The following is a 27,019-nucleotide window of genomic DNA, read 5'->3' on the forward strand; positions in this document are numbered from 1 at the left end:
TGTTATTGTTGTAAAGTGGTTCGAAGAGAGTAGGAAGGAAGTAGGAAGTGTAGATGTTGTTGTAAAAGTGGACTTGTTTGATGGAGGTCGAAGGTGCAGTGATTAATGGTGGACGTTCTCAAATTACCCCGCGTCTAGCTCTGACGCACGTGGCACGATGCGGGGTAAGCGAGGAAGAACGCGTCGAAGCAGTTTGAGAGTAGAGAGGGGAGTGTTGGGTTGTCGAGTTGAGCCATTCAAATCAAATCAAATCGATATACTTGCAACAGAAGCATATTACAACTACTCAAACTCACCAGCACATCTCATTACTAGCCATATATACATTGATCAAGATAGTATAGTAGGCTCAAGATAAACAGCAGCTCCTCTAACGAATATAACAGTCATATCGAAATACTAGGTCGCCTCTTTCTCCAACCTCGGATCAGCAAAACCTTCCAAGCTCGTACTTCCCCTCCCTATTTCGACTTGACATTCACAGATACTCGCATCTCCTCTTATCATCTCATCATCTATATACCCCTTGCACGGAACATGTCGTTGGATAATTATACGAAGCTCGAAAAGATCGGAGAAGGTAAGTTCCAAATCTCATCTAGCAGAACATCGCATCAGCATCAAGGAGGAATAGCGTGGTGCTCTGTCCTACCTGAGAGCCCTACGGGGGATTCATCTTCACCTAGGCATGTAATCCGACTGAAGGGGTGGATAATAGTATCAAACATGAAGAAATGAGCTGACACCATATGAATGTCTCTAGGTACATACGGTGTAGTGTACAAAGCGCGAGATTTATCCAGCGGGAACTTGGTAGCATTGAAGAAGATCAGGTTGGAAGCTGAAGATGAGGGTGTACCCTCCACTTCGATCAGAGAAATCAGTCTGTTGAAGGAGTTGAGTAAAGATGATAACATCGTAAAGTGCGTTGTTTCCTGCCATTTCTTTTGGTCAAGAGCCTATATCCAGATATGGGATGACGCTTTCCACACATTCACATCGAACATCTGACTCCAACTGTCATATCAACCGTGACTCAAAGCCGAGAACAATAATTGCCATCCGTTACCTGATCATTCATCGTTGCTGACTCGTATCGTCTTGCAGGCTTCTGGATATCGTCCATTCAGATGCAAAGTTATACCTCGTATTTGAATTCCTCGATATGGACCTGAAAAAATATATGGACACTATAGGTGACAAAGATGGACTTGGTCCGACAATGGTAAAGGTGAGTCAATTTGTCATCTCCCATCTCCCATCCCCTTCTCTCTCCCCTCACGCCCCTCTTATTTAACACCAAACCAACCTTTCGATCTCACACCCTAATATCAATGATACTGATGTTGATTATGTCCATTCATGACACTTAGAAATTCACCTATCAACTCGTAAAAGGGCTATACTACTGCCACGCCCACCGAATTCTCCATCGAGATCTCAAACCCCAAAATCTACTGATCAACAAGGAAGGTAATCTCAAAATTGCAGATTTCGGTCTGGCGAGAGCTTTCGGTATCCCCCTGAGAACTTATACTCATGAGGTGGGTAATCTATGTCAAACTTCCCAACCAACAAATCAGCATCAAAACGCTGTGTATGTGTCGGATGTCGAGCTGATTTTCTGGTACGTGTCAATGTAGGTCGTCACGCTCTGGTACAGAGCTCCGGAGGTTTTACTCGGCTCAAGACATTATTCCACCGCCATCGACATGTGGTCCGTTGGGTGTATCTTCGCGGAGATGGCGATGAGACAACCTCTCTTCCCTGGTGATTCGGAGATTGATGAGATCTTCAGGATCTTCCGGTGAGTCAGCGTTTTTTCTCATTCCCTCAAATACACGTAACAGTGTATCACGTCGTGCATTCATACATTCCATCTTCATATCCGGTATTCTGCAAATGGTATAATACTGATCTTCCCCCTTCCCGCAGAGTCCTCGGTACACCCGACGAAGACGTATGGCCCGGCGTAAGGGCTTTACCAGATTACAAGCCTACCTTCCCACAATGGAATGCCGTGGACTTGAAATCGTCCGTGAAAGGGCTGGACGATAATGGTTTGGATCTTTTGGCTCAGACTTTGATTTATGATCCTGCTCATAGGATTTCAGGTGGGTTTTCACTTTTCTCAATTCTCGAATTGATTGTGTATTGGAAGCTGACCATTTCCTTTCACTTCCATAGCTAAGCGGGCTTTACAACATCCCTACTTCACGTCCACTTACCCCGCTTAGTCTTCTCAGCACTCTGATCAATAGGATATCCACATGGAACCCACCTTTTCATTCTTCTCCCATACCCTGCTCAAACTATAAATCGCCAAAACCACCTATATATTCACATGTTTATCTCTTGTCTTATATATCATTCATGAGGATATACACAATTCCTTGGGCTCCTTTTCTTCTCTTTGTTAATTATTTTTGCTCTGTTGGATTACGTCGCTTCATGAGTATGAGTGAAGGGCACGAATGTATTGTTTATGTTCTCAAGCGAAGTCTGACCAGTATTGAACTAATCTGACCTGCAACGATCGGGATGGACTGTAACTCAGAGACATATTTGCGGTCAAACTGAACCACCTATTGTCATTCTCTTTTCTCTCGTCGTATAGAACACTTTCAATGATGATCTCTTTACCCTAATAATCATCCCGAACGGTAAAGCAGTACAGTACATCCCACATCCAACACTCGCTCATGAGCATTGCATATGATCTACCCGAAATTGGCCCACTCCAAACTATAATACTCCACCCCTCCATCTTCCTTCTCCACCCCTTCCTCCCTCCCCTCCTTCCCGATCTGCGCCCGATCATCCCAGCAACAAATCAATCCAGCCTTCTTCGTCCCCGTCCCCAACCTCCCCCAAGCAACAAGCTGAGAGGGCAATATCGGCTCATCATTCACTATCACCTGACTAGTGAAATGCGCATGGTATCGTAGATAATCTCCCGGATAAATTAGATACTCCCCTCCGAATCTTGGTCCTAATCCCATTCGATAGCCTTTGTGCTGGAGGTTGGTAAATACCCCTAGGAGGGCTTTGTCCCGTTGTGTGGCTGAGAATGGAAATAGTGGGAGGGGGAGGGAGGTAATGGGTTGGACTGGGGAGGAGGAGGGGATGAGGGGATGGGATGGGATGGTTTGGAAGTACCCTGCGGTATCTTTTGGAGTCGAGCCGGTGGGTATGGCTGATGATTGGACGGTACCCTCTTCTGATGGATCTTGGACTTGAGCTGTAGTTGGAGCAGGTACAGTAGGAGCAGGATCATCCCCAAATGCCCCATCCCCACCCTGTTCCCTTGCCGCTCGCTCTTTCTCAGCTTTAGCTCTCGCCCTAGCCTCCCTCTTTGCCCTCGCCTTCTCACCGCCCTTCTCAAATGCCTGGCTGGACAATTTCTGACGTTCTTCCTCTGCTTCTCTGGCTTGTTGCTCGAGCTTACGAATCTTCTCGATTCGCTTGGATGTGTGTTGGGAGATTTCCTCCGTGGTGGGGAGGGTGGGGAATGAGGGGAGGGGGATGAGGTGGGCTATGCCTGTAACATCATAATCGGATCTGATTAGCGTGATCTACAGGAAGGAGCATAGCTTTGAAATATGAGGGGAAGAGGATGATCTAGAGTGTGAGGTATTTTGAATGTATCGTCGACTTGGACTTCTTTGGGTGTACTGGATCTCTGAGAGAGGATGTACTCACCCTGCTCCACCAAATACGCCGTCTCTTCCCTCATCAAAGTCAATGGTAATCCCAAGAACCCATTCTGCTGCGATACACCTGGTAATGTACCTGCTCTGAGACCTGAGATGTTATGTACGCAATGGAGGGTAGCAGCGACTAGATAAGGATACGCAGGATCAGCAAAGTTCCTCCTCTGACTTGAGATGTCATATAAGACTACACTTGGCAGCCATCCTGATAGAGGACGAGCTGAACGCTGAGACTAGACTGCTCACTCACCTTGAGCATCCCATACTGTCGCTACTCCGTTGACCAGGTAGAGAGGTATCGAGCCTTCCTTCGGATGGGATATCGATGTGGATGATTCACCGTTCTTCGGTAAGTCGTTCATGGTGCCTGTGATTGGATGCTTGCTAGCCAATGGATGTGATATCAAGCATGTATACAAGAACATGATCATCTATCAGCTTCTCCTTCAAGCTCGACGTCGAACTTTTGCTTTGAGTGATTGATTACCGGACGCTACCACGTGACATATCATGACGTGTTATTTGTAATATAGAGTTGGCTGAGCTTATCACTTTCAATGTCTATACCCCTGTGTCACCTCCATCTTCGCATCTGTCTGTTCATGAACATCAAGATACAAGACTCGACTCATTCTACTAGATACATAGACATCTACATCACTCAACGCACATTCGACGCGTCACAGCTGTTCATTATGGTGAGCTTCTCAACCGGTCTTCTGGAAAATGACCTGAAAGCTGACAAAAAAATGATCTTGTATAGTTGATCTTCTCGTAAGTTCTCGTTGGGACCTTTCGTCCTCCCCCATATCAATAGGACGATCTTCTTAGACGAGCAGAACGATAGACGACCGAGAGATACATTGTCTCTTGCGCAACTACGATGAAAAAGTCCAATGCTAATTGTGAACGTGCCATTAGATTCTTCAAAACCCTCACCGATCAGGTTATAACTGTCGAATTGAAGAATGATCTCTCAATAACGGGGACGCTGAAATCTGTTGATCAGTGAGTGGAGTCTCGTTTCCCCTTCAATCGTCGGTGTAGGCGAAAGTGCTGGAGATCAAGATGGGGTGATGTCCGAAGCCGATGCATGGCAACAACGATGAGAGGCTCCCTATATGGACCTGGACTGGATTTGGTTTTGTTCAATTATCAGTCCAAAGACTGGATCATTACCTCTCGGCTTGCTATGCTCTTTCAGATATGACATATCATGCAATTAGGATTAGGAATGTCATACTGATTCTCTGTTGCATTTCAGGTTTTTGAATATCCGATTAGATGGTATTTCGGTGGAAGATCCGGAGAGGCACCCACATATGGTGAGTTGTCCGTTCTATTTCCAGGTGTATGCGATAAAGAACCTGGAGAGTATTGGAAGTCTAGCCAACAGGGGGCAAGAAAATCCTTTATCTGATGGCGGTCGAAGAAGGGGTGACGGTGTGGGATCAAGTCATGATAGACGAGAGGAACCGCTATCTCGGACTATCTTACCCTTTCTGTCGTTCTCTACGTCGATAATCAATCAGTCTCGGTGGCTGCATGCTGATACCTGCTATTCATCATCACAGCTCGCAGTGAAAAACTGTTTCATCCGAGGTTCAGTAGTCCGATACGTCCGAATGGCAGCTAGGTCGGTGGATACCACGTTATTGGAGGACGCTACGAGGCGAGGTGAGCTTATTCGCTCCTGAGATCTATTGGGGTATAGCTGACTTGATGTATTCTCTTGACTATGTAGAGGCTAAGGAGGCTAAGAAGTAGTTTTTTCGTGTGGTAACACTAAGAAAGAAGGGAAGACGCGATGGGAGGTGGATATATCGATTGATCTGTAATAATAACATACCAATGCATCTATATACCCCAGCTGTCTTGTCTTCTCTCAGCTTCTTTTGGATGGATCTATGCGTTGAGGTATGAGTATCATACCTCCTCCATGCGACTGAGGATTAGTTCATAGTACTATGGTCAAGATGTTACTTATCACCGTCTACCGGCCGTTTGGTCAGGCACGAAACCAAATAACTCGTAAATGTTGGGTCAGATACGTGAACAATCTGAAATTTCAGTCTATCGATCCATCTTTCTTCCTCTTGACCATCGCTCATCGACCCCATAGTTCAAGTGGGCCACAGCTCACATTACCTTCCAGAATGATCCCCTCTCTCGCAAGGTGCTCAACCGCCCGAACAATCCACCGAGCATTCTTCAACCCCTCCTTCGCCTCTACTTCCTCTATCTCCCGACCCTCGATACGACAACTAACTACTACCCGGCCATCACTCAACACCCATATCCCCTCCTCTCCTTCTCAAATAGCCCACAAAGATGCCTCATCCCCTCATCCCTCAGTTACCTCCGAACTCATTCATCCACAAACTGGTGGGTCAGAAACATTACCAGCTCCGAAAAGTATCTTAGATAAGTTGCCGGGATGGGCTGCACCTGCCAAGCCGTATCTCGCTCTGACGAGGATAGATAAGCCTATTGGAAGTTTATTGTTGTTTTGGCCATGTAGTGAGTTCTTATACACTCGTATGATAAAGTACTGCTACATGTACAATACGATATATCAAGATGATCAGCACCATCTATCTCCGGAGGAAACGAGCTTTCCAGATGAAATGCACGCTGACATGCCATTGCAGCATGGTCAATAACCATGGCCTCTACCGTCCTCCACCTGCCCATCACCACACCCTTATTCTACATCAGCTTATTCGGGCTCGGAGCACTGATCATGAGGGGTGCGGGCTGTACGATCAACGACATGTGGGATGCCAAGATGGATGCGAAGGTTGGTGAGTGGGCTGGTGTGCTGGTCTCATGCTCGCTTAGAAGCATGTACAACTGAGACCTCTTGCTGATGTCCTATCTCATATTCTGCAATTTATGATAATATAGACCGAACGAAATCTAGACCGATAGCTGCTGGAGATGTCACGCAGTTCCAGGCATTATCGTTCTTGGGCTTACAACTTTCAGCTGGTCTGGCTGTGTTGACGCAGTTGAATTGGTACTCGTGAGTTGTCATTTTCCTCGTGGAGCTCAGCATGCACGATCAGCAGTATCGTGTATTAACTTTCCATGCGTGATAATCCCAGAATCGTTCTCGGTGCTTCATCGTTATCTCTGGTAGTGTTATATCCATTTATGAAACGTATAACATATTATCCTCAAGTTGTTTTCGGTAAGTCTACTCGAATATCTATCTCCATCTCAAGATAATCATCATGTTTTATGCTCCTGCTCTTGCTCCTGCTCCTAATTCCTAAAAGCATGATATGCAATACTCCTGATCCGAATGCTAACACCCCCTCGACCAGGAATGACCTTCAACTGGGGTGTCTTCCTCGGTTGGTCAGCCGTAGCGGGCGTAACAGACTGGACAATCACCGCGCCAATGTATCTCGGTGGTATAGCTTGGGGTATAGCTTATGATTTGATATACGCTCATCAGGTGGGTGTGTCTCCACTTTCTTTGGCCCCTCTCATCCCATCGTCCCATTATCCAGCCATGATCTCACACTCAATCTCGATTTAAAATCCCCTCCTCCCTCCCAACTGAATACTGATATCTCGTATTGGTACAGGACAAGCTAGACGACGTCAAAGCAGGCGTGAAATCCATGGCCCTCCGCTTCCCCGACTCCTCCCGAACGGTAATCTCAGTCCTAAACACAACATTCATATCCATGTTGACCCTCACAGGACATCTGGCAGGAATGGGACCGCTCTATTACCTGGTCTCGTGCGGAGCTACGGCTGCTCATTTGGCTTGGCAGACTATTACGGTGAATTTCGATGATAGGGCGGATTGTTGGAGGAAGTTCTGCTCTAATGGGTATATCACGGGGGGGTTGGTTTGGTTGGGGATTGCTGCGGAGTATGTACAGAATGTTTTGATGGTTTAGGGATCGGCTTATAGTAGAATTTGGATGGAATTGGAGCAGGGTGGTGCGATGGACAGCTATCACTAAGTAACGGAGAGAGATAGTGGGTGATGGACGGAAAGGACAGACCACATACGATGAGTGAAGACTGAACGGATTAAGGAAAGGAGGTATTATACGGATACATGCTCATAGGTTCTAGAGACGGAGAAACTATATACTGCATCTCACAATTCTGCACATCGACTAGTGAACTGAATCATTCTCGATGCGAATGGCTTACGGTGTACCTATGTTGAAACAGGATAATTATGTCAGTCACAACTGAAATCGAACAGATTACAATATCACTCACCTCCCAAGAAATCATCCGCTCTGGCAGCTTGGGTATCCCAATCATCCTTGAAAGCCGCTATGCCCACTAGTATACCGACGGCGAAGACTATGACAGTAGAGACAGATCAGCATCTGCTCTACCATTTCTCTCAAGTTGATTGAGGCTGTAGAGGCAGAGCTGCGAAGAAGAGAAACCACTCACAGACGCAGGAAATGATCAGCCAGAATGCTCCTGAATTCAATACATTGATTGTCAGCTGATCACCCGATTCTGTAGGATTTTTGAAGGGAACCTCAACTGACCCCAGAACCTGGATCCGCAACATCCTATCAAGTTGGCATATTCCGATGCGTCAGAGGTATTCACCTTTCTCGCTAGGGTATCCTGGGTACCGAGTCGCGTAAGCTGGTTCAGAGTATCAGTTCGAATGATAGCTTACATCGACGATATCCCACTATTTTCAGAGTCAGCGAGCTACTCCCATGCCTGAACAGGATAAGCATCGAATTTCAACTCACGATAGCGTAAAGACATGACATGACGCCGATAAATAGGATGAGGAATCTCAGAGCGACTGAATGAGCCACTAGCCAAGTTATCTATTTTCGCCTCGTATCAGCTGTTTTCTTTGGGTCTGGAAGGATTGTCAACTATAAGGAAGGACGTGGTACTAACAATGATCAAACCAGCCATCAGAGCGATCGTAGCCCAGGCTACCCAACTTGATCTAGCCCACCATAACGTCAAAATCCAGAAGAATGCTAAGATCAGACAAGCTACTTTGGAAGCGTTCGTGTCGAAGCCCTATCTCATTTCATCAGCTCTCATTGATGTCTATACTTCTGCATATGTTAGCTGATACGTACACAGGCTATCAGAGCTGCTCCGATGAATGATGAGCCTAGATACCCAGCTGGGAGTGTGATCTGCTATCGGAGTCAGCTAGATCTATGAGTGAAGTTGAAAAAGACGGCTCACAGCTGGTATACCGCCTCTCATTCGTGTAGAGCCGCCTTCTTGCGGGTCGAGCTGGATACATTCGTAAGCTTCAAGGTCAAGTAGACGAAGATGGGTCAGCTTACCGTGATTTTCTCGACCGTGGCACAGGTGAGTACCTTCCGTCGACATCATTCGCAGCATCAGCATCACGATATCAAAGACATAAGCCATAAAGGAATACCCGTACTTACACCTGCTAGTGCATGTGACCTGCGAAATTTAAAGGAGTCAGTACATCACTGTCCGCGATGCTTCTGTGGATGGATCATCAGGTGGCAAATGCACTAGAAAATGCTCACATCTCGTGCATTCCTACGGTCTGTGTGAATAGTCAAAAGTCAGTGAAGAAAGCACAGGATGCTCCAGTTGTATCTAGAGATGGACAAAAAGCGACTCACAAGTAGCTTGAATGGGTAGATGATCTTTTCGAGTATCGGTACTACAGACATTTCGACATCAGTTGACTATGACCCAACCTACGTAGATGATAAACTGACCATGCCTACACGATTACATATCGTATCAGCTCATCAAGTTATTCCTCACCTAGCACATCTCAGCTTGACCTACCACTAAAGTCGTGAATCAAAACAGAACGCTCCGTGAGCTGCATGATCTTTCTCTCCGCAATGTTCATCACAGCTCACCACTATGAGATTGTAAGGGTGAATGAGCAAGAGTGTATGAAAGGTCTTCGACCATAGAATCACCCACATATACCAATAGCCAACACATAACTCGCAGCTACAATCAACGTTATCCTATCCCATCACACTGATCAGCTTCTACACCTTGTACAAGAGTCGGAGTCAAAGTTTACTTCTGCGTATCATTCGGAGTAAGCGTCTCAGCAACAGCTCTTCGGGGGATATAATGTAAATGCAGGTTTGGGTCGGACGAATCGACGGGGAAAGGTGACATTGTGTGTGGGTCGGTGTATCTCGATGGAAAGGGTTTCACTGGGTGGCAAAGTGTCAAGCTGATCCTAAATATATATTAAATATATCAGATAAGATGTATCAGTGATGATGATGTAAAAATAAAGTGAGTCAAGTGATAAGTGTTTGTTGATGGATGATGATGATGATCAACCCAAAGGTATTGATGATTTGATGTGGTCCCCCCACTCAGTGTATCATCTCGGGTTTGGCTTGTTAGCTTATTGTAGAATCACTCTGTAGAATATCGTTCAACATGACACACACACACATACATCCTGGTGCACGGTCCATCGTATGAGCGCAGTTTGCCCCTGCATTCCGAAGCTACTCGGTATCACTGATGTCTCTTCCCAGTGTCGAGATGAGCTGCATCCGATGATCTGTCTCGTCTTGAGGACAGGAGTTCACTCTCTCGGTTCGGTTCATAATGCAGTGCAAGTGCAGCATGTCTCTGTCTAGGAATGTAAATTATTATGTATACGAGGACGCGCAGACGCGTAGTAAGTTAAAGCTGTCCTCGGGGGTAAATCCGGTATTTACGGACCGGCGGATGCACAGCGATTGATTGCAAAAGTGCTTGACAACCATCATTTGTTTACAGTTAGATCCAAGATGAGTTGACCAGAATGGGATGCTGAGGACTTGGCTGGAATGGATGCCCATTATTGTTTGGGTTAGACGTACTTTACGTGGATGACTTCAAGAGGTAGAGTAGGAACCGCTTATCATCGCGTGAACTGAGTCTTTTCTCGGGAAAATGACCGGAGTCCGGTAAATCCAATATAAGAGGTCAGACGCGATAAGATAGCACACACCCACCACTCAGAGTGTCAACTTGATTCGATCGGATCAGAGACTGGTACATACAACAATTGAGCACTCAATCATCACTGGTATCGAGACCTAGCAGCAACTACACCAATCACTCATCGCGAGTCATATCGATTCAGTCTCCTTGTTTCTTCCCACTCGACCTCCTCCAGAAGTCATAAGACCTGAGAGATGTTGTCCGGAGTAGCTCTTATAACAGGTGCAGGAGGGTGCGGTGAGTATTTCCCTTGATTCCATCTCTCACCCATCTCATAACAAGCATCATAGAACGTTGTGTCAAGAAAGATGCTTATCACTGACCTCTCAACCTATAGGCATCGGCGCAGCCATCTCCCGAGCCTTCGCCTCATCAGGCATAACCAAACTGATCCTAACCGACATCAACAAAAAAGGCCTAGACCAAACCATCTCCTCGTTCTCTTCCAAATCCCCTCAGCTCGAAGTCCTATCCCTAGACGGAGACATATCTAATCCCTCGTTCGTTGATCAGCTGTTCGAAGAGGTGAAGGGGAAGTTTGGGCGATTAGATTACGCGGTGAATTGCGCGGGGATATCGGGGAACAACAAACCCTCTGATCAGAGTGAGATGAGCGATTTCGATAAGATCACGGGAATCAATTATAGGGCTTTGTGGTATTGCTCCAAGAAGGAATTGGAAATTATGAAGGCTCAGGAAATCCCTCAGAGGACCGGGTTCGAGGGGATTAGGAGACAGAGAGGGAGTATCGTTAATATTGCGAGTCAGTTGGGGGTGGTGGGAAGACCTGATGCGCGTGAGTGGACGTTCACTTAGACCGTTATCATCACCTTTGTCGCTCGTTATATGTTCACTTGCATACGACCTGTCTTATTCACGGGAAGAGATGCTGATTGTGTATTGTCCGCTTCAGCCATATACTGCGCGTCCAAATCAGCTGTAATGGGTTTGACACGGTGCGACGCAATCGACGCATCTCCATACCAAATCAGAGTTAATGCGGTATGTCCAGGTGAGCGTCGCACCCCTTCTGCCTCGGTATCCCAAAATGACTCAACCCTCTGTCGCCATGCGATATGCGCGTTTCTGCGTCGGACGTGATTGACTGATTCTCGACCTTATAGGAATTATCCACACACCCATGACAGACAACGCCCTCCGACCAGCTCTCAGAGAAGGTGAAAAGGACCTCCAAGCTCCCATGGATCTTACAGAATCAATCAACATCGCTCCGATGAAACGGATGGGTACACCTGAAGAAGTGGCCGATGTGGTCGTTTTCCTAAGTTCGGAGAAAGCAAGTTTCGTACAGGGGGCAAGCTGGGTGGTCGATGGAGGGTATACTATAAATTAGATGGGAGTATGGTATGGTACAATGTTTTCTTGCATGGTATGTATGTTATTTACTTTTGATTCATGGAATTAACTGATAATGATAATGATGCCTACTAATTCGACTTACCCCTATAATATTGATTAGGTATATATATTCCAACCAAACTGATGATTCCCCAGCACGTCGATCCGCGCAGAATCCTTGTCCGACCCTTGCTCTTATCTCGATCCATTCTCGACCTTCCATCCACCACTCTCATACTCCCTCAACACCTTGACCTCTTCATTCAACCTTCCAACTTTGAGAACGTATTCCCCTCCTTCACCATGCTCCATCTCCGAGATACCTTTGAGAAACTTATCTCTCACTTGCACGAAACCCAGTTTGACCCATCTTCTCGAAATTGCCTTCTTCCATTTCTTCTCCGATTTCCCACATTCTTCATATCCTGACAACGTAGAGGTAGAAGGCTTGTCAATATTCAGATCTACCTCAGATTCAACGGCAAAACGACACAGACGCTTACCTCCAGCTTCCTCCTTCATCCTCATCATGTCCATCAACTCCTTCGTTTGGGGTTCGATGATCCTCAAAGAGGTATATTTCCTATGAGTCGTGAGAATGACTAACGTCAGCTACGACTCCGCTGAGCGCTGTTGATTATGTCGACAGCTGACGTGAGATATACAGTATAAACTCAACTCACCACCAACCAATAAACCCATATACCCCAAAACTAACACTCTTGAAAACTGGAACAGGTCTATTGAAATTTCTACTGGTGGTACCCTTCTGCTGATAACCCCTAATCAACTTTTCAGCAGACCCATCAGCCCAGAGGATATTTTTGCTCTCCCATTCGGGTTGTCCGTGCGATTCGGGAATGGTGATATAGCAGAACAATTCGTCAAGTGGATGGGAGATTAGTGAGTTTCCGGCGAAGCTGCTGGAGGAGAGGTGTAAAGTGGTATAGCAATTCAGAGTTCTTTTCTGAGGTTGACCAAATATCTCAATCAATTCTGATTTCGTAAAGGTCTTGGAGAGGGTGTTGGGCTCTGACAATGTCCTCGGGATTGGGAGTGGCATATCGGTTGGTGAAGGTTGTAGTTGACTCGAGAGGTGGGAGTTTGTGGGAGTAGAATTGGTCGGTGAATTTGAGAGAGGGGGAGTAATAGTGGTTTGGGGGAGTGGCGGTGGTGGTAGGGCCGGCCATGGTTGGAGGTTGAGGTTGTTCCTCCATGATGAAAGCGTCAAGTTGATCGGGTGCGGATAGGTACTTGCCTTTGAACCTCTATTTGAGCGGCGAGTGGGTTGTGGACTTACACAGTCATGGACTCACGAATCGCCACTGTTCTCGCCGTGTCGGTTGAAACACGTCAAACTTACCGAAATCAGTGTGCGAAGATGTGACCAGTCAATGGTGTATTATTCTCATAGCAAGTGTCAAAGTCTAGTCGCGAGTGTTGTAGTCAGGAGAATACGGTTCATATCGATCCAAAGCATTCAAGAACCATACTCTACGAGGATGTTTGAGAATGACATCGCTTCGAGGCCAAATACTTTTGGATTGCTTCTTCATACTTTTTACTCATCTATTTGCCTAGTCTACTCTGCGGTGAGCTGCGTTATCCTCAGCATAATGTGAGAAGAAGGATGTCTCATTGGAGATAGATGACGCAGGTCTCTCATCAAATTTCATGATATCATTACAAATATCGTTAATATGGTTTCACTTCTATCTCGGGCGTAACAAGCAATTACTCATCGTTACCGCCCAGACCCTCCAAGACCTTCAACTCTTCTGCCAGTCCACCCACTTCCAAAAGATACTTCTCTCCTTGCTTCTCGCGCAGCTCCTTGGGCTCTTTGAGGGTCTCAGTAGATTTGGCGAATTTGAGCTTGATCCATTGGGTAGAGAGTGATTCGGCCCATGCGGATGCTGTTCGTCCGTATCGACCGTAGCCTGTGCATACTTAATGTATCAGTATCGTGGGGTGATATGAAGGGTGAAAGCCTGATTTGACTTGACATAACATAGCGGAAGAGCTGCATCGCTCACTCACCCTTACTCTGCTCTTTCGCTTGCATCATCCTTCTCAGCTCCGATGACTGAGCTTCGACAATCTCAAGGAATGTCATCGCCCTAAATGTTATAAGCGGTTCAGCTTAGGTGCTTCCAGATTCAATACGGAGACGTTAGCTGAATAACTCACCACCATCCAATAAACTCAAATTCGTCTCTCCTGTCTTTCCCTCTCCAAGACCTAAAGACCGGTATAGGCCTATCAAAGTTCTTCCTCCTCCCTACAAAATCTTCAATAAGCTTTTCCGCATTGGTGTGAGTCCAAATTTCATGCTGGTCATTCCATGCTGGATGGGCATTCCCGAAGAGGACGACGTAGCTGACGAGATAACCTAGCGGGTGAGGAGGAGCAGGTGGAGGAGGACTGGGGGGAAGGGGGAGGTTCTCTGGCCGTTCGGTTGATTCGGGTGTGGCATCAGGTCGAGCTGGTCTGGGAGGAGGGAGGAAAGAGAAAAACGTCAGAGTGGAATCTTGAGGATGGTTGAAGATGTCGAGAAGATCAGCTTGGGAGTAAAGGGTTTTAGGAGGTGGTCGGTTGTTCCATTTCCGCCCTGGGGGGGGTAAGTCGTTCGAGGAGGTGGAAGGGGTGTATCCTGCTCGTTGCCATGGTGGGATATATTTTGTTGTTGTGGATGTCATTTTGGGCTGTGTCGCTATTGAGTCTAGATACAAGATAGTCGTTGAGGAGAGCGCAAAAGAGAAGGAAGAGGAGAAGGAAAGGAAAAAGTTGAAATATGTTAGGTTTGTAGCTGCACATTCCTCGTCGTAAGAGGGCACTTGCAAAGTGGAGGTTGTTTTGATATGACTTTCCCACGATTGCTTTGTTTGGCGGTGATGTCCGACGGTCAGGAGAATAGGGGGGAACGTGTCAGCTTGATCTTCTGAAATGCTTGAAGACGTGGCAACCTATTCTTTTTCTGAAAACGTCCTTTTTCCAGACTTTTCCACCTTGATATTACTCCTTCGTGACTGTAAGCTGACAACAGTTCATTTCGATATCTGTGATTGTACTGGAGTGATCAGTAGATAGATCAGAGCTCTACGCAGTGGGCTCAGACTAATTCACTACCCGACCCAACGACAAAATTAAACACGCCAGCTGGACTTGGCGTTCATCAATTGTTGTTCCCCTACCCTTCCTTTGTTCTGCGTGATCCGCTTATTACGCCATCGCCACCACCATCAACATGTTGGCGAACGCTTGGACATTCAGTCCGGAAGATGCTCTGGCGTATTTTGGCACTAACGCCGAGACTGGTCTGACGGAAGAGCAGGTAAAGAGGAATAGGGAAGCTTATGGAGAGAATTGTGAGTTGCTTCGATCAGATAGCCGTCCAATATCAATAAGGGGCAGATGTATGCACCCGTATCATATATATGACTGACATACTGCATGCTTATAGCTCTACCCGAGTCCCCACCCACATCCCTCTTCAAGCTCATTATCGCCCAATTCAAGGATCAACTAGTCCTCATCCTTCTCGGCTCAGCTGTGGTCTCATTCGTATTAGCCCTGTTTGAAGATGTGTCGGAACCTGGAGGATCATGGTTGACCGCCTTTGTAGAACCTTCGGTCATCCTGTTGATCTTGATCGCAAATGCGACTGTCGGTGTAGTTCAGGAAACAAACGCTGAGAAGGCTATCGACGTGAGTGCGATCGTCTGTACTTAGCTGCCCACTCACCGAAAGTAAGACAGCTGACGCTGAATGACTACTATAGGCACTCAGAGAATACTCTCCAGACGAAGCCTCAGTGATACGTTCCGGCAGATTAGCCAAAGTCCCCGCCTCAGAACTCGTACCAGGAGATATCATCTCTGTGCACGTCGGTGATCGTATACCTGCCGATTGTCGAATCCTGTCATTCTCCTCGTCTTCGTTCAGGGTCGATCAAGCTATGTTGACAGGAGAGTCAATGTCCGTCGGAAAATCCGAAGGTACCGTCAAAGATCATGCTGCCGTCAAGCAAGATATGACCAACATGCTTTTCTCCGGTACCACCGTTGTCAACGGCGCTGCCAAAGCTGTAGTTGCTCTTACAGGATCCAGAACAGCTATCGGCGCTATCCATTCAAGTATCTCCAAAGACGACGAAGAAGAGGAGAAGACCCCCTTGAAGAGGAAGTTGGATGATTTTGGAGATCAACTGGCTAAAGTCATCTCGGTCATTTGTGTGCTCGTGTGGCTTGTCAACATCCGTCATTTCAACGATCCAAGTCATCATGGTTGGCTTAGCGGTGCGATCTACTACCTCAAGATTGCTGTCGCTTTGGCTGTGGCTGCCATACCTGAAGGTCTCGCTGCTGTCATCACCGCTTGTCTCGCTTTGGGTACCAAGAAGATGGCCAAGAGAGGTGCGATCGTCAGGAACTTACCTAGTGTGGAAACCTTGGGTTGCACCAATGTGATTTGTTCGGATAAGACTGGTAAGTCAGCTGTCCGATTCTTAGGAAATGCTCGGTGAGCTGAATGTTACGTTTGTTTAGGTACTCTCACCACCAACCAGATGAGTGTTGCTCGATTCCTTACTTGTGACGGTACCGGTTTCGCCGAATACCAAGTGGGCGGTACCACTTTCGCTCCTATCGGCTCAATCACTACTCTTGATGGTCAACATGCCGAGAAGACTGCCGTCAGAACTGCCCCTGTCAACAAGCTCGTCGAAATCAGTGCTATCTGTAATGATGCCAAGATCGCGTACCACGCTGTGAGTCAGCTTACTTACACCTACACCACACCTAGCTGACGTACTTACCCAGGAATCTGATACCTACACGAATGTTGGTGAACCTACCGAAGCTGCCCTGAAGGTACTTGTAGAAAAGCTTGCCTCCGATTCCGACGCCTTCAACACTGGTCTTGCCAACCTCGCTCCTCAAGCCAGAGCTACTGCCGTCAATGATCATTACGAGACTCGAGTCAAGCGAGTCTTGACTTTTGAATTCACCCGTGATAGGAAATCCATGTCTGTACTTGCTCAATCGCCATCCGGTACTTCTCTTCTGGTCAAAGGTGCCCCGGAATCCGTCATCGAAAGATGTAGCAAGGTCATCCTTCCTTCCGGTGTATCCGAGCTTACTTCTGATCTTCGGACCAAACTCGCTCAGAAACAGCTTGAATACGGTCACAAGGGTCTCAGAACGCTCGCTCTTGCCTATGTCGACGAATCAGACAACGATGTTTCGCACTACAAGACCAACTCTGCTGAAGATTACGTCAAATTCGAAAGAGATATGACCTTTGTTGGATTAGTAGGAATGCTCGACCCACCTCGACCCGAAGTCAGAGATGCTATTGCGAAATGTCGAACTGCCGGTATCAGGACCATAGTGATCACTGGAGATAACAAGAACACCGCCGAGACTATCTGCCGGGAGATTGGTGTCTTCGGTAAAGACGAAGACTTGACTGGTAAATCATATACAGGAAAGGAACTCGATGCGTTATCTCAAGAAGAGAAGATCCTAGCCATTCAGCGAGCCTCATTGTTCTCCAGAACTGAACCTACCCATAAATCGCAATTGGTCGACTTGCTCCAAGGATTAGGATTGGTAGTAGCCATGACAGGAGATGGAGTGAACGATGCCCCCGCACTCAAGAAAGCGGATATTGGTATCGCCATGGGCTCAGGAACGGACGTAGCTAAACTCGCTGCCGATATGGTATTGGCCACGGACAACTTTGCGACCATCGAAAAAGCCGTAGAAGAAGGTCGAGCGATTTACAATAATACGAAACAATTCATCAGGTATTTGATCTCGTCAAATATCGGTGAAGTAGTTTCCATCTTCCTTACTGTCTTACTGGGTATGCCCGAGGCGTTGATCCCCGTCCAACTCCTCTGGGTCAACCTGATCACAGATGGTCTTCCGGCTACGGCTCTTGGATTCAATCCCCCCGATCATCAGATTATGCGAACTCCCCCTAGATCTTCGAAGGAACCCCTGGTGGGCGGATGGCTGTTCTTTAGATATATGGTCATTGGGACTTATGTTGGTGCGGCAACTGTGTTTGGATATGCTTGGTGGTTCATGTTTTACTCTGCTGGACCGCAGATCAGCTTCCACGAGCTTGTGAGTGTACTTTCCTATTCGAGCCTAATTCGCCCGAGAATTGAGTATGATATCTTGGAACCGTTGCTGCGCCTATCTCTTTATCCAGATGCTCGGCGTGATATGGAATATGATAGCTGACTTATTATCCATGATCATAGACCCACTTCCACCAATGTTCCACCACCTTCCCCAACCTAGACTGCTCAATGTTCACCGGCCTCCCCTCCATGCGAGCTACGACCGTCTCCCTCTCGATCCTAGTGGTCATCGAAATGTTCAACGCCTGCAACTCCCTATCAGAGAATGAATCCCTCCTCGTCCTTCCACTATGGACTAACCCTTACCTCGTCGCTTCCATCGCTTTGTCCATGGCACTGCACTTTATGATTCTCTATGTACCCTTCTTCAGAACTATGTTTAGGATCACGGCTCTGAACAGGGAAGAATGGATTGCGGTTTTGGTTATTTCCGCGCCGGTGGTGGTTATTGATGAGGTGTTGAAGTTTGTTAGTATGCGATTGAACGGTAGTACGAAGGTGAAGAAGGAGTAGATGAGGACGAGACTTCGCTGAGACCCTACTGGAGTGAGATGGATGTAAGGGACGAGTGGATGATGAAGAGACATGGTAGAAATAGATGGTAGATCGATTAGACTAGATTGGATTGGATTATACACATGTTTGCAGTGTGATATCACTTTTTCCCATTATCTCATGCATTGATATTGATTCTTACTACTTCTCATCTTGGGAAATACATAGTTATTGAGATCATCAGATGCCCTATTATGGTTTCATACATCATCGATTATATCCACTTCACTTCGACCGGCACTGATAGTCACAGGTATATACAGTATACCCACTTGACACTTTAATCTGAACTCCCAAGATTTTGCAAAGAGCACACTCCAAAGAGCACACCCCAAACTTCCTACCTTCATTTCGATAACGTCTGTATCACAACACCACACACTTCTTACTCTTCATCCTCCTCCGCTTATTATGACTCGGATCCCTCTCCCTCTCCTGTCTACGTATCAGGTCGGAACGGCGCAGCTGTCTCACGATATCTTCAAAGACAGGAACGATGTTGGTTGATGTTCGCTGTGTTGCCATAATCATTGGGGTAAGTCAGCATACGACGCACATTCAGAAGGTCCCGCTCTATCGTCGAGTCGAGAGAAATAGATATTGAAGATGGACATAGATACCCACAGCCGAAGTCTCGTAATAGGTGCATTTCCAATCCATCGCTAGTTTCTCGCCCTCTGTCGAATCTACTTCTCGCTCATCTATGAGATCTGATTTATCTGCGAGTAAGTATATCAGTGGGGGTCAGCATTGCATCTCCCACGATCACATAAGAAAACATAGCCGATAATGAGATCGTCGTTGTTCAGATTGTAAGAAGGAGGTGATATGTGAGCAAAGAGAACGTCAACTCACTCCCAACTATCACCAGCGGTACGATCTGATTCCCCTCCGGCAATTTTATACGACGTATGGCCTCGTAGGTGCGTATGATCTCTTCGAATGTATCTCTCTGGCACAATCTGGGGATCATGGATCATATGTCAGCGACGTGCCCAATAAATCAGCATATCGGGATCGGGTCTGGTAGGGGATGAAGCAAACCCACGAGAAAACCAATACGAAGCCCTCTGATTCGCGTATGAACATGTCATTTAGGGTTAGGTACTGATCTATCCCGGCTGTGACGATGAAAGCAAACTATCAGATTTACTGGATGCCGACTTAAGTATAGTTGGAATCATGGGCGTTGATGATAGGGATGACCAAACTACTCACCTGTATCTAATATTTCAAGTAGACAAGGCTGATTATCTACACTGAACTGTTTACGATCTAATGTACCAATCACCTGATCAGTTATTGCAATATCTTGTCTTGTCATCTTTCATCGTACATCTCGAGTCTAAGGAAGATGGTTCTTCCACTCACACGAATCTTCGACTACACCATACATCACAAAGGTCAGCCGAACCATACCCAACCCCTTTAAACATAAGATAGACAGACGATCACTCACTCGTGGGATCGTACCATTCCAGATATGATCCATTGATGAACCTAACGGTTATAGCTGATTTCCCAACCCCTCCTGAACCCATTACGGCGCACTGTGAGGTATCCATCGTCATCGTCATCGTCAACACCCAGTCCCACGAGACGAGGCGAGGATATAAGGAGAGAGGTGTCCGACGACTCACCTGGAATACTCTCATCTTGAGCTGATAAATCCAAGATTCAAATGTCCAGTCGTAGACCAAGGAAGAAGGACTAGAACGTAGATATTGTGGGTTGATATCCTTATCTGATTCAATTGATGTTGATGAGGAAGAGGGAGCGTGATATCACTTGAGAATTACCTTGAGGATTACCTTGATGATATCTATGACCTTTTGTGCAATGTGTCCAGGCGAGATCCCTATAGCTCGAGTAAGATCCGATCCTTAGCTCCAACTTGGGGTCGACCTAAGATCCTAGTGGTTGATTATGATATCGTTCCAAAGCTTGATGATGTGAATCTTATTTACTTGTCTATCATGACTCAAGTCAATCCAAAATTTCCATTCCATGTCAACGTCTATTCGTGGTTAATTCAGAGAAATGATGGTAGTCAAGTGAAAGATAGAGTTTACACTCTGACACTTTGATACTCCTCCTCTATTCCCATTAATGAGATCATTAAAGCAAAGAGGTCATAGCGGGGTGCTATAACATCACACGAAAGCAGTTGGATTAGGTGGTCAGTGCGGGATGGGATGGACGAGTGACTTGTGATTGAAGGGGTCTCAAGTCTGGCGTAGTATAGCGTGGTGTGTTCGCAGCATCTTGTTTGCTTCTTGTATACCACATTCTTGCTTGAGCTGTATCACTAAGCTAGACGCACTGGCTCATTCGACTAAGATATATAGAGGAAGCAGAGTACGAATGGTTGAATGGTGTAAAGAGGAAAAGTGATCTGTGCGAATCAATCAACTCGACTGGAGTGATAGTTACTCGAGTAGATAGATGCCCGGTCCGATCGGTATCCGATTCAACGAGATTTCGGGTTACTCAGATGGCCAGACGGACTGTTGAACCTGCTTCGACACACCTTACCATACCTTACCAGCTAACTGAACAAGCAAGTAATATATACATTCCGGATGATACTCTATTCCGTATGGATTATGATTATGTGCATTCTATATATGCAAATTAATCCAATGAGATGCTATGTACATTATACGGGTCTATCCTATCCACTATTTATCCTCTATTTCCAACATGCCATTCTACCTCTCCATGATCTCAATCACGCACATGAGGCAAAACATCCTAAACCTGAACGTCTACATGTGATCCTCTACTGACACTCACTAAACCTTGCCAATGAACCACCCCTCCAACACATTCCTCACAACCCACTCCCCCGCGCCAGGCGGCGTGAGATAACTCCCCCCAACACCAGATTCCAACCATGCCCTCGTGCCCAACCTTCCAATCCCCAACATCGCGATCCATGCCCAGATCCTCCCCCAGGCCCCACCGACCTTCCTACCTGTCATTCTTTTGAACGATACTTCGAGGAAACAGCCCAATCCACTTGATGGGAACAACAGGAAGATGGGTAATAAGGGTGGATGGGGGTTCATGGTGAATTGGCCTATGGAGTGCATTAACCCGGAGAGGACGAATGAGAGGAAGAGGACCGAGCCTGAGGAGGTGGGGAGGTGGAGGAGACGGAGTATGAGGGTGGAGTAGAGGATGAAGTGGTGCTGCGTACACTAAACATTAGCTATGGTTGTTTCGCATGACTCCATGATGGCTATGTGTAGGCGAAACTAGATGAAATGTGAGAAAGAGGTGGACAACCCACCCTGAAAAACTGATGCCACCTCCTTCCCCAGAGGTCCAACAAACTATCGGCACACAATGGCGAGTCAAACAAATCCACCTCCCACGATTCCGTCTCCCACAATTCTGTTCCGACCAATATCCCCCCAATGAGATGATACCCCGACGAGATCCCCAACCATACTCCCGAAGCTACGCTGATTTCCGTAATGATTTCCACAAGGTACCACGGCGCGACGAGCCATTCTTCTTGGATCCAGCTGATACGGCTGAGGAAGGGGAGGATCAGAAATGTATTTTCATGGGAAAAGCGATACAGCGCATTGGGGACCGGGTGGTCCGCTCCGATAGTGTTGGAACCATAGTATCGTATAAGGTATAAACACGTATCGAAGATGATGTAATTCCTTATGGCGAGGTAGAAATGTCGAACGACAGCTTGAGATTTGGTACGTCGCACTTTGGGCCAAGGTAACCAACTTTCCTTCGCTCGGTCGTCCATATTAGGTATGGTCCTATGGGTATTCTGGAATTCAAGTCCACCGTCCACTACGTCCGTATCGTCCTTTGAGGGACTGATGTGTCCATTGCGGGGAGCATTACCGTTAAGGTGCACATGACCAGGATCGACCTTGCCTCTATGATCCAGATCAATCGCACCCAGCCCTATCCACCTGGCATTGATCGTTATGTCCAATGCGCCAATCAACGGATGTCGTCCCTTGGCTTCGAAATATCTATCTAGGAGGGGTCCCTCGATGAACGCGAATTCCAGATATCGGGCTATGAGGTGCATCACGCCGATGCCTATACCGTTGTTTAGGGCGTTGAACCAAGGTTCTGGGGGTGGGTGGGGTGGGGGGGTCAGCTTAGTGTTACAATGTGAAGACGATCTGTAATGCGATGAGATGTTTATTATATGACAGGGATGATGTTTATTATATGACAGGGATGATGTTTATTATATAACAGAGATGAGATTGACCAAAACCATCCAACTGAGGTCCACGATACACAAAAGTCAAACCCATAGATCATGCGTTGACACAGAGAAGAGAGAAGACCCACGAGTAAACCTATAAGAAACAACCGCCCTACTCAACAAACAAATCCCCAACACCCCCACTGCAACCCTGTAATACCGAGTCCCCTCATATCTCAGAAGCACAGCCTGGATGTAAAGCGGGATCAGCGGAATGACAAAGAGATGATACCAGTTATCCCATGATAGGGGTGCTGCGTGGGTGATGGTGTATTCGTGAAGGGGTTGGAAAGGGCCGAAGGGTGTTGAGGGGGAGAAGAGTGTGAATGGGATTGAGGGGAAGGTCATTTGAGTTGGGATGGGTGGTCGATTCGATAGGAGGGAGGTGAGCTCGATGGAGAATTGGGAAGGGCAGATGATGATTGGCAAATCGATCGATTGGGTCGAGTTGACTTGACAGTCTAGCTGGGATATCGAATGTTATATGGGATGGAGGGGTGGGTGGCAAATGCTATGAAGGCCGCCAGTCTTTGTTTACTTTTATACGGAGAGGCAAAGAATGACAGGATCGTCGATAAAGTGGTTTTTACGTTCAAAGGTACCAACTTTCCAAAGATGATGCATGTCGTACCATGATAGACTTAGTTTGACGCGTGAATCTGAAACATGAAACACTTGAGTAATTCAACTGCCGATCAGCCAAAGTACAATACCTAATCAATTTACACAGCTCATACTGCGGAAGCAATAGAGATAGATCGCATCTTCCAGCTGCTGCACGACACAGTCGAAATCGCACAACGCACAACGGGTATATATCATTTCATACTATGTCATTAAAATCAAATCAAATCTTCAACTCAGGCCAAAAACAATTCACAACCAAAGGTAACAAGAAGAGAAAGCAGAAAGTCAAAGTAGGAAAGCACTACATCATGTGAATTAATCGAGTTCAATGTATAATGTAAAAAGCAAATTAGTCAATTCTCTAAATTGAGGGATATCGCAAAAATCAGAAATGAAATGCTGTATGGCCAAGACCTAGTCATGATCCAGAGGAAGAGGACCGAGGGGGTATAAGAGTGTATGTGTTTGGCAACGTATCATCATCATCCAAACATAAAGAGGAGGATGAGACGTGGTCTTTTAGGTAGGTAAATGAACAAAGCAAGCATAACACAAGAAAAGGGATTTACAAGAGATAGTGATAAAGACGAAAAACGAAATGCTAATGCAATCAATGAGACAACTAGACTGGAAGTATCATTGAGACACAAGTCAGCAAGTGTTCAATATGACTCGAGCAGACCACGACTAACCTAACGGAAACAACCACAAGTCAACAACTTGATAAACCCATTCCCTCCCTTATCCGCTCTCCCATTCCCATAATCCCCCTCCCCAACTTGCTGAGAGTTCGCAGCGGTATTACCAGGTCGGGAGTTAACATTCATAGGTGAGATAGCCTGTAATCCCGCTTGAGAGGGTATGGCGACGTTGGAGGGATCATACGACTCATTTCGATCTGGATGCAAGGCATTGGCAGATGCGAATGGGTGGGCGGACGCGCTGGTGGGCGCGGTCGTACCGTTGCCCTGTTGGGATTGTCTTCGAGATTGAGGTAAGGGGGATGGAGCGGATACGCCTACAATGGCTTGGTTCGAGGCGTTGGGTAGGCCAGATCCTGCTCCAGATTTCCTTTGTTTTCTATAGTCTATCAGTCAACGCTGTCTTCGGTGTGGGGTCTGAACGATTTTGACGGAGTGGATGTGGAGGGGGGATGAGGGAAAGCAAGGTTGAAGACGGGGAGAAAGTGACGGACGGAACAAGGAGAAACGGGTGAGAAAAAGGAAACAGAAAACCCAAACTCACAAAGGTGAAGGTTGACCACCCGCCGAACCATTCCTTAACTTATCCACCCTATCCCTATACTCCCTATCTCTCGTTCGAGTATTATGTCTCGACACCTCAGCCTGAGCAGCACTTTGCCTTCCATTCATCTCCCACCCTTTCCCCCCGTTCAGCATCATCCAATCGTACATCCCATCATCTTGGTCTCCGATATTTTGCAGTGCCAGATCGAACAATCCTCTCAGGAAATCATAATCTGGTGTCTCGTCGAAAGTCAATTTTCGGACGTAGTTGAGGTAGATTGAGAATTCGTCTAATGGATCATATAATCAGCTGAGTTCCCCTTATGATATGGTGAAAGACCAACTGACTAGGATAACCCTCTACCAGCTCTGCGATAGGGGTGGTCTGTTTCTTCTCTCCGATCTTCTCGTACTTCTGCTTGTTGGTAGCTGCCTTGAGACCTTGCCATGGGAGACCTCCTCGGAGGAAATAGAAGAAGACATGACCTAATGCTTCGAGATCATCTCGACGGGATTGCTCTGCATATATCTTTGTCAGCCATAGAATCCGGATCAATTGATTGGTGCAGCAGACTCACCTCGACCCAGATGGGTGTTGATACTCATATATCTAGCCGTTCCACTCAAACTCTTTCTCTCTCGGTATGGGATATGTTGTTTGCTATAATTATAAAACCATCAGACATTACTTCCAGACGACGTATCCAAGAAGACCCTCAGAGGGAGACACTGATTGTAACATCACTCACGTCTTTGGGTCCCTGTACTGCTTGGCCATACCAAAATCAACGACATGTATCGTGTTTGCCCCCTTTGTGCCCGGACGTCCAATCAGGAAATTATCAGGTTTGATATCTCTATAGATCAAGTTCTTCTCGTGGATAGTCTGAACTCTTGACAGCTGCAAAACCACAAACACAATTACAAAATTCCATTAGCATATAAACAGACATGAAGACGCACAGACCTCCTTGAAAGGGAAATTTCAGACGTACCATCTGTTTAGCAGTCATACAACAAGTTTTCACCGAGAACTTCCTCCCGCACATATCGAAGAGATCTTCCAGCGATGGACCTAATAGATCAATGACGAGGATGTTGTGTAGTCCCTCTTGCCCGAAATAGTATACTTGGGGGATACCAACTGTCATAGAAAAATGTCAGGAAAAGGTCAAAGCTCAAGATATAACCGTGAACGAAAACGTACGACATCCAGATAATATCTTATAACTTCTATATTCATCTCTCAGTTGGGGTGCATCCGATTTACGCGGTTCCTACGATTTGTTGAAGGTATATCAATATCAGACAAGGCCTGCGCAATGAGAGGAGAAAGGACTGAGACTGGACTAACGAATTTTATGGCGACGGTCTGCGAGTTTAACAAGTTTGTTCCTATACCACACAACGTCAATACACCATACCCATACATGTTGAATAACAACCATATTGAAATTGGGAACGAAGATGGAGGGACAATGCTCACCCTCGAAGATGACCCCGAAAGAACCTTCACCAATCTTTTTGCCCACCCTGTAATGTACTCCTACAATATTGCTGGAACTTGACGAATGGCTGCCCGATGAAGTGAGGTGCGCACCGGGGTTGGACGAGCCTATAACGTGTGTCGTGGCCATGGTGTATATGTATGTATGAGTTTTAGTATGGAGAGAGGATCAGAGGAGATGAGGATGTTGAAGGATTGGACCAAAGAATCAAAGGGGACCGAGAAGAGGAGGGGGCTTGAGCACGAGACTGGTGTTATTGGTGAGGGGTGTTCCGTTTCAGGTGGGCTGGTGCTTTTGGTATTGGTGGTGGTGGTGATGATATTAGGATGATGTGGATGAGTGAGGGAGGGAGGTAGGAAGATAAAGAGTGTGATTGAGTGTTGAGTAATGATTATAATTAAATTGGAATTGGAATTGATGTGTTATGGATTTGGTAAATGTAAGGGAGGAGCATATCACTGACTATTGACTACTTGTTTTAGTAGTATGTATGGGCTATGTTAGTAGTAGTAGTGTTACACGCTGCGCTGCATATCACTCACGTTCAGGGTTTAAAAGTCAGTGTACGCCTAATCCGGCAATACGCGGAGTTATCCACCTACTATACCACCACCATACGA

At 46.5% G+C, this 27,019-nt stretch overlaps 12 protein-coding genes across 12 annotated transcripts; 5 read left to right on the top strand and 7 right to left on the bottom strand.

Annotated features, from left to right (window-relative positions):
* Window positions 1-537: 537 nt before the first annotated feature.
* Window positions 538-2,237, top strand: I302_101939 (cyclin-dependent kinase 1; the record flags this gene model as incomplete). The annotated part of the gene is made up of 7 exons (XM_019187320.2): window positions 538-580; window positions 764-923; window positions 1,108-1,231; window positions 1,374-1,544; window positions 1,644-1,807; window positions 1,936-2,114; window positions 2,188-2,237. The coding sequence occupies 7 exons, from the start codon at window positions 538-540 to the stop codon at window positions 2,235-2,237; spliced, it is 891 nt and encodes a 296-aa protein (XP_019050198.2).
* A 483-nt stretch (window positions 2,238-2,720) lies between these two features.
* Window positions 2,721-4,075, bottom strand: I302_101940 (uncharacterized protein; the record flags this gene model as incomplete). The annotated part of the gene is made up of 3 exons (XM_019187321.1): window positions 2,721-3,541; window positions 3,703-3,840; window positions 3,964-4,075. 3 exons carry the CDS (start codon window positions 4,073-4,075, stop codon window positions 2,721-2,723), a joined length of 1,071 nt encoding a protein of 356 aa, XP_019050199.1.
* A 240-nt stretch (window positions 4,076-4,315) lies between these two features.
* Window positions 4,316-5,480, top strand: I302_101941 (uncharacterized protein; the record flags this gene model as incomplete). The annotated part of the gene is made up of 6 exons (XM_019187322.1): window positions 4,316-4,411; window positions 4,477-4,487; window positions 4,635-4,721; window positions 4,978-5,038; window positions 5,288-5,390; window positions 5,458-5,480. 6 exons carry the CDS (start codon window positions 4,316-4,318, stop codon window positions 5,478-5,480), a joined length of 381 nt encoding a protein of 126 aa, XP_019050200.1.
* Window positions 5,481-5,689: 209 nt separating this feature from the next.
* Window positions 5,690-7,630, top strand: I302_101942 (4-hydroxybenzoate polyprenyl transferase; the record flags this gene model as incomplete). The annotated part of the gene is made up of 6 exons (XM_019187323.1): window positions 5,690-6,233; window positions 6,365-6,517; window positions 6,621-6,738; window positions 6,821-6,906; window positions 7,043-7,176; window positions 7,310-7,630. 6 exons carry the CDS (start codon window positions 5,690-5,692, stop codon window positions 7,628-7,630), a joined length of 1,356 nt encoding a protein of 451 aa, XP_019050201.1.
* Window positions 7,631-7,956: 326 nt separating this feature from the next.
* Window positions 7,957-9,866, bottom strand: I302_101943 (uncharacterized protein; the record flags this gene model as incomplete). Its single annotated transcript, XM_019187324.2, has 14 exons — window positions 7,957-8,051; window positions 8,148-8,177; window positions 8,249-8,330; window positions 8,386-8,400; window positions 8,465-8,545; window positions 8,622-8,750; window positions 8,813-8,872; window positions 8,925-8,975; window positions 9,029-9,061; window positions 9,137-9,155; window positions 9,245-9,264; window positions 9,344-9,384; window positions 9,660-9,706; window positions 9,766-9,866. 14 exons carry the CDS (start codon window positions 9,864-9,866, stop codon window positions 7,957-7,959), a joined length of 804 nt encoding a protein of 267 aa, XP_019050202.2.
* Window positions 9,867-10,888: 1,022 nt separating this feature from the next.
* I302_101944 (uncharacterized protein) lies at window positions 10,889-12,048 on the top strand (the record flags this gene model as incomplete). Its single annotated transcript, XM_019187325.1, has 4 exons — window positions 10,889-10,931; window positions 11,032-11,490; window positions 11,608-11,706; window positions 11,819-12,048. 4 exons carry the CDS (start codon window positions 10,889-10,891, stop codon window positions 12,046-12,048), a joined length of 831 nt encoding a protein of 276 aa, XP_019050203.1.
* A 200-nt stretch (window positions 12,049-12,248) lies between these two features.
* Window positions 12,249-13,270, bottom strand: I302_101945 (uncharacterized protein; the record flags this gene model as incomplete). The annotated part of the gene is made up of 4 exons (XM_065869390.1): window positions 12,249-12,478; window positions 12,557-12,636; window positions 12,737-13,020; window positions 13,091-13,270. 4 exons carry the CDS (start codon window positions 13,268-13,270, stop codon window positions 12,249-12,251), a joined length of 774 nt encoding a protein of 257 aa, XP_065725462.1.
* A 517-nt stretch (window positions 13,271-13,787) lies between these two features.
* I302_101946 (uncharacterized protein) lies at window positions 13,788-14,752 on the bottom strand (the record flags this gene model as incomplete). The annotated part of the gene is made up of 3 exons (XM_019187327.1): window positions 13,788-13,993; window positions 14,094-14,173; window positions 14,244-14,752. 3 exons carry the CDS (start codon window positions 14,750-14,752, stop codon window positions 13,788-13,790), a joined length of 795 nt encoding a protein of 264 aa, XP_019050205.1.
* A 548-nt stretch (window positions 14,753-15,300) lies between these two features.
* I302_101947 (potassium/sodium efflux P-type ATPase, fungal-type) lies at window positions 15,301-18,720 on the top strand (the record flags this gene model as incomplete). Its single annotated transcript, XM_019187328.1, has 6 exons — window positions 15,301-15,421; window positions 15,517-15,761; window positions 15,835-16,540; window positions 16,601-16,821; window positions 16,874-18,187; window positions 18,328-18,720. 6 exons carry the CDS (start codon window positions 15,301-15,303, stop codon window positions 18,718-18,720), a joined length of 3,000 nt encoding a protein of 999 aa, XP_019050206.1.
* A 408-nt stretch (window positions 18,721-19,128) lies between these two features.
* On the bottom strand, window positions 19,129-20,417 carry I302_101948 (uncharacterized protein; the record flags this gene model as incomplete). Its single annotated transcript, XM_019187329.1, has 8 exons — window positions 19,129-19,275; window positions 19,387-19,481; window positions 19,618-19,724; window positions 19,811-19,883; window positions 19,981-20,037; window positions 20,134-20,145; window positions 20,222-20,312; window positions 20,403-20,417. 8 exons carry the CDS (start codon window positions 20,415-20,417, stop codon window positions 19,129-19,131), a joined length of 597 nt encoding a protein of 198 aa, XP_019050207.1.
* Window positions 20,418-21,557: 1,140 nt separating this feature from the next.
* I302_101949 (uncharacterized protein) lies at window positions 21,558-23,365 on the bottom strand (the record flags this gene model as incomplete). The annotated part of the gene is made up of 3 exons (XM_019187330.1): window positions 21,558-21,956; window positions 22,058-22,875; window positions 23,104-23,365. The coding sequence occupies 3 exons, from the start codon at window positions 23,363-23,365 to the stop codon at window positions 21,558-21,560; spliced, it is 1,479 nt and encodes a 492-aa protein (XP_019050208.1).
* Window positions 23,366-24,336: 971 nt separating this feature from the next.
* Window positions 24,337-26,528, bottom strand: I302_101950 (uncharacterized protein; the record flags this gene model as incomplete). Its single annotated transcript, XM_019187331.1, has 9 exons — window positions 24,337-24,724; window positions 24,890-25,181; window positions 25,240-25,410; window positions 25,470-25,552; window positions 25,641-25,792; window positions 25,887-26,035; window positions 26,099-26,168; window positions 26,246-26,286; window positions 26,378-26,528. The coding sequence occupies 9 exons, from the start codon at window positions 26,526-26,528 to the stop codon at window positions 24,337-24,339; spliced, it is 1,497 nt and encodes a 498-aa protein (XP_019050209.1).
* Window positions 26,529-27,019: the final 491 nt, after the last annotated feature.

Source organism: Kwoniella bestiolae, chromosome 1 (assembly GCF_000512585.2).
Source record: "Kwoniella bestiolae CBS 10118 chromosome 1, complete sequence".
Lineage (NCBI taxonomy): Eukaryota > Fungi > Basidiomycota > Tremellomycetes > Tremellales > Cryptococcaceae > Kwoniella > Kwoniella bestiolae.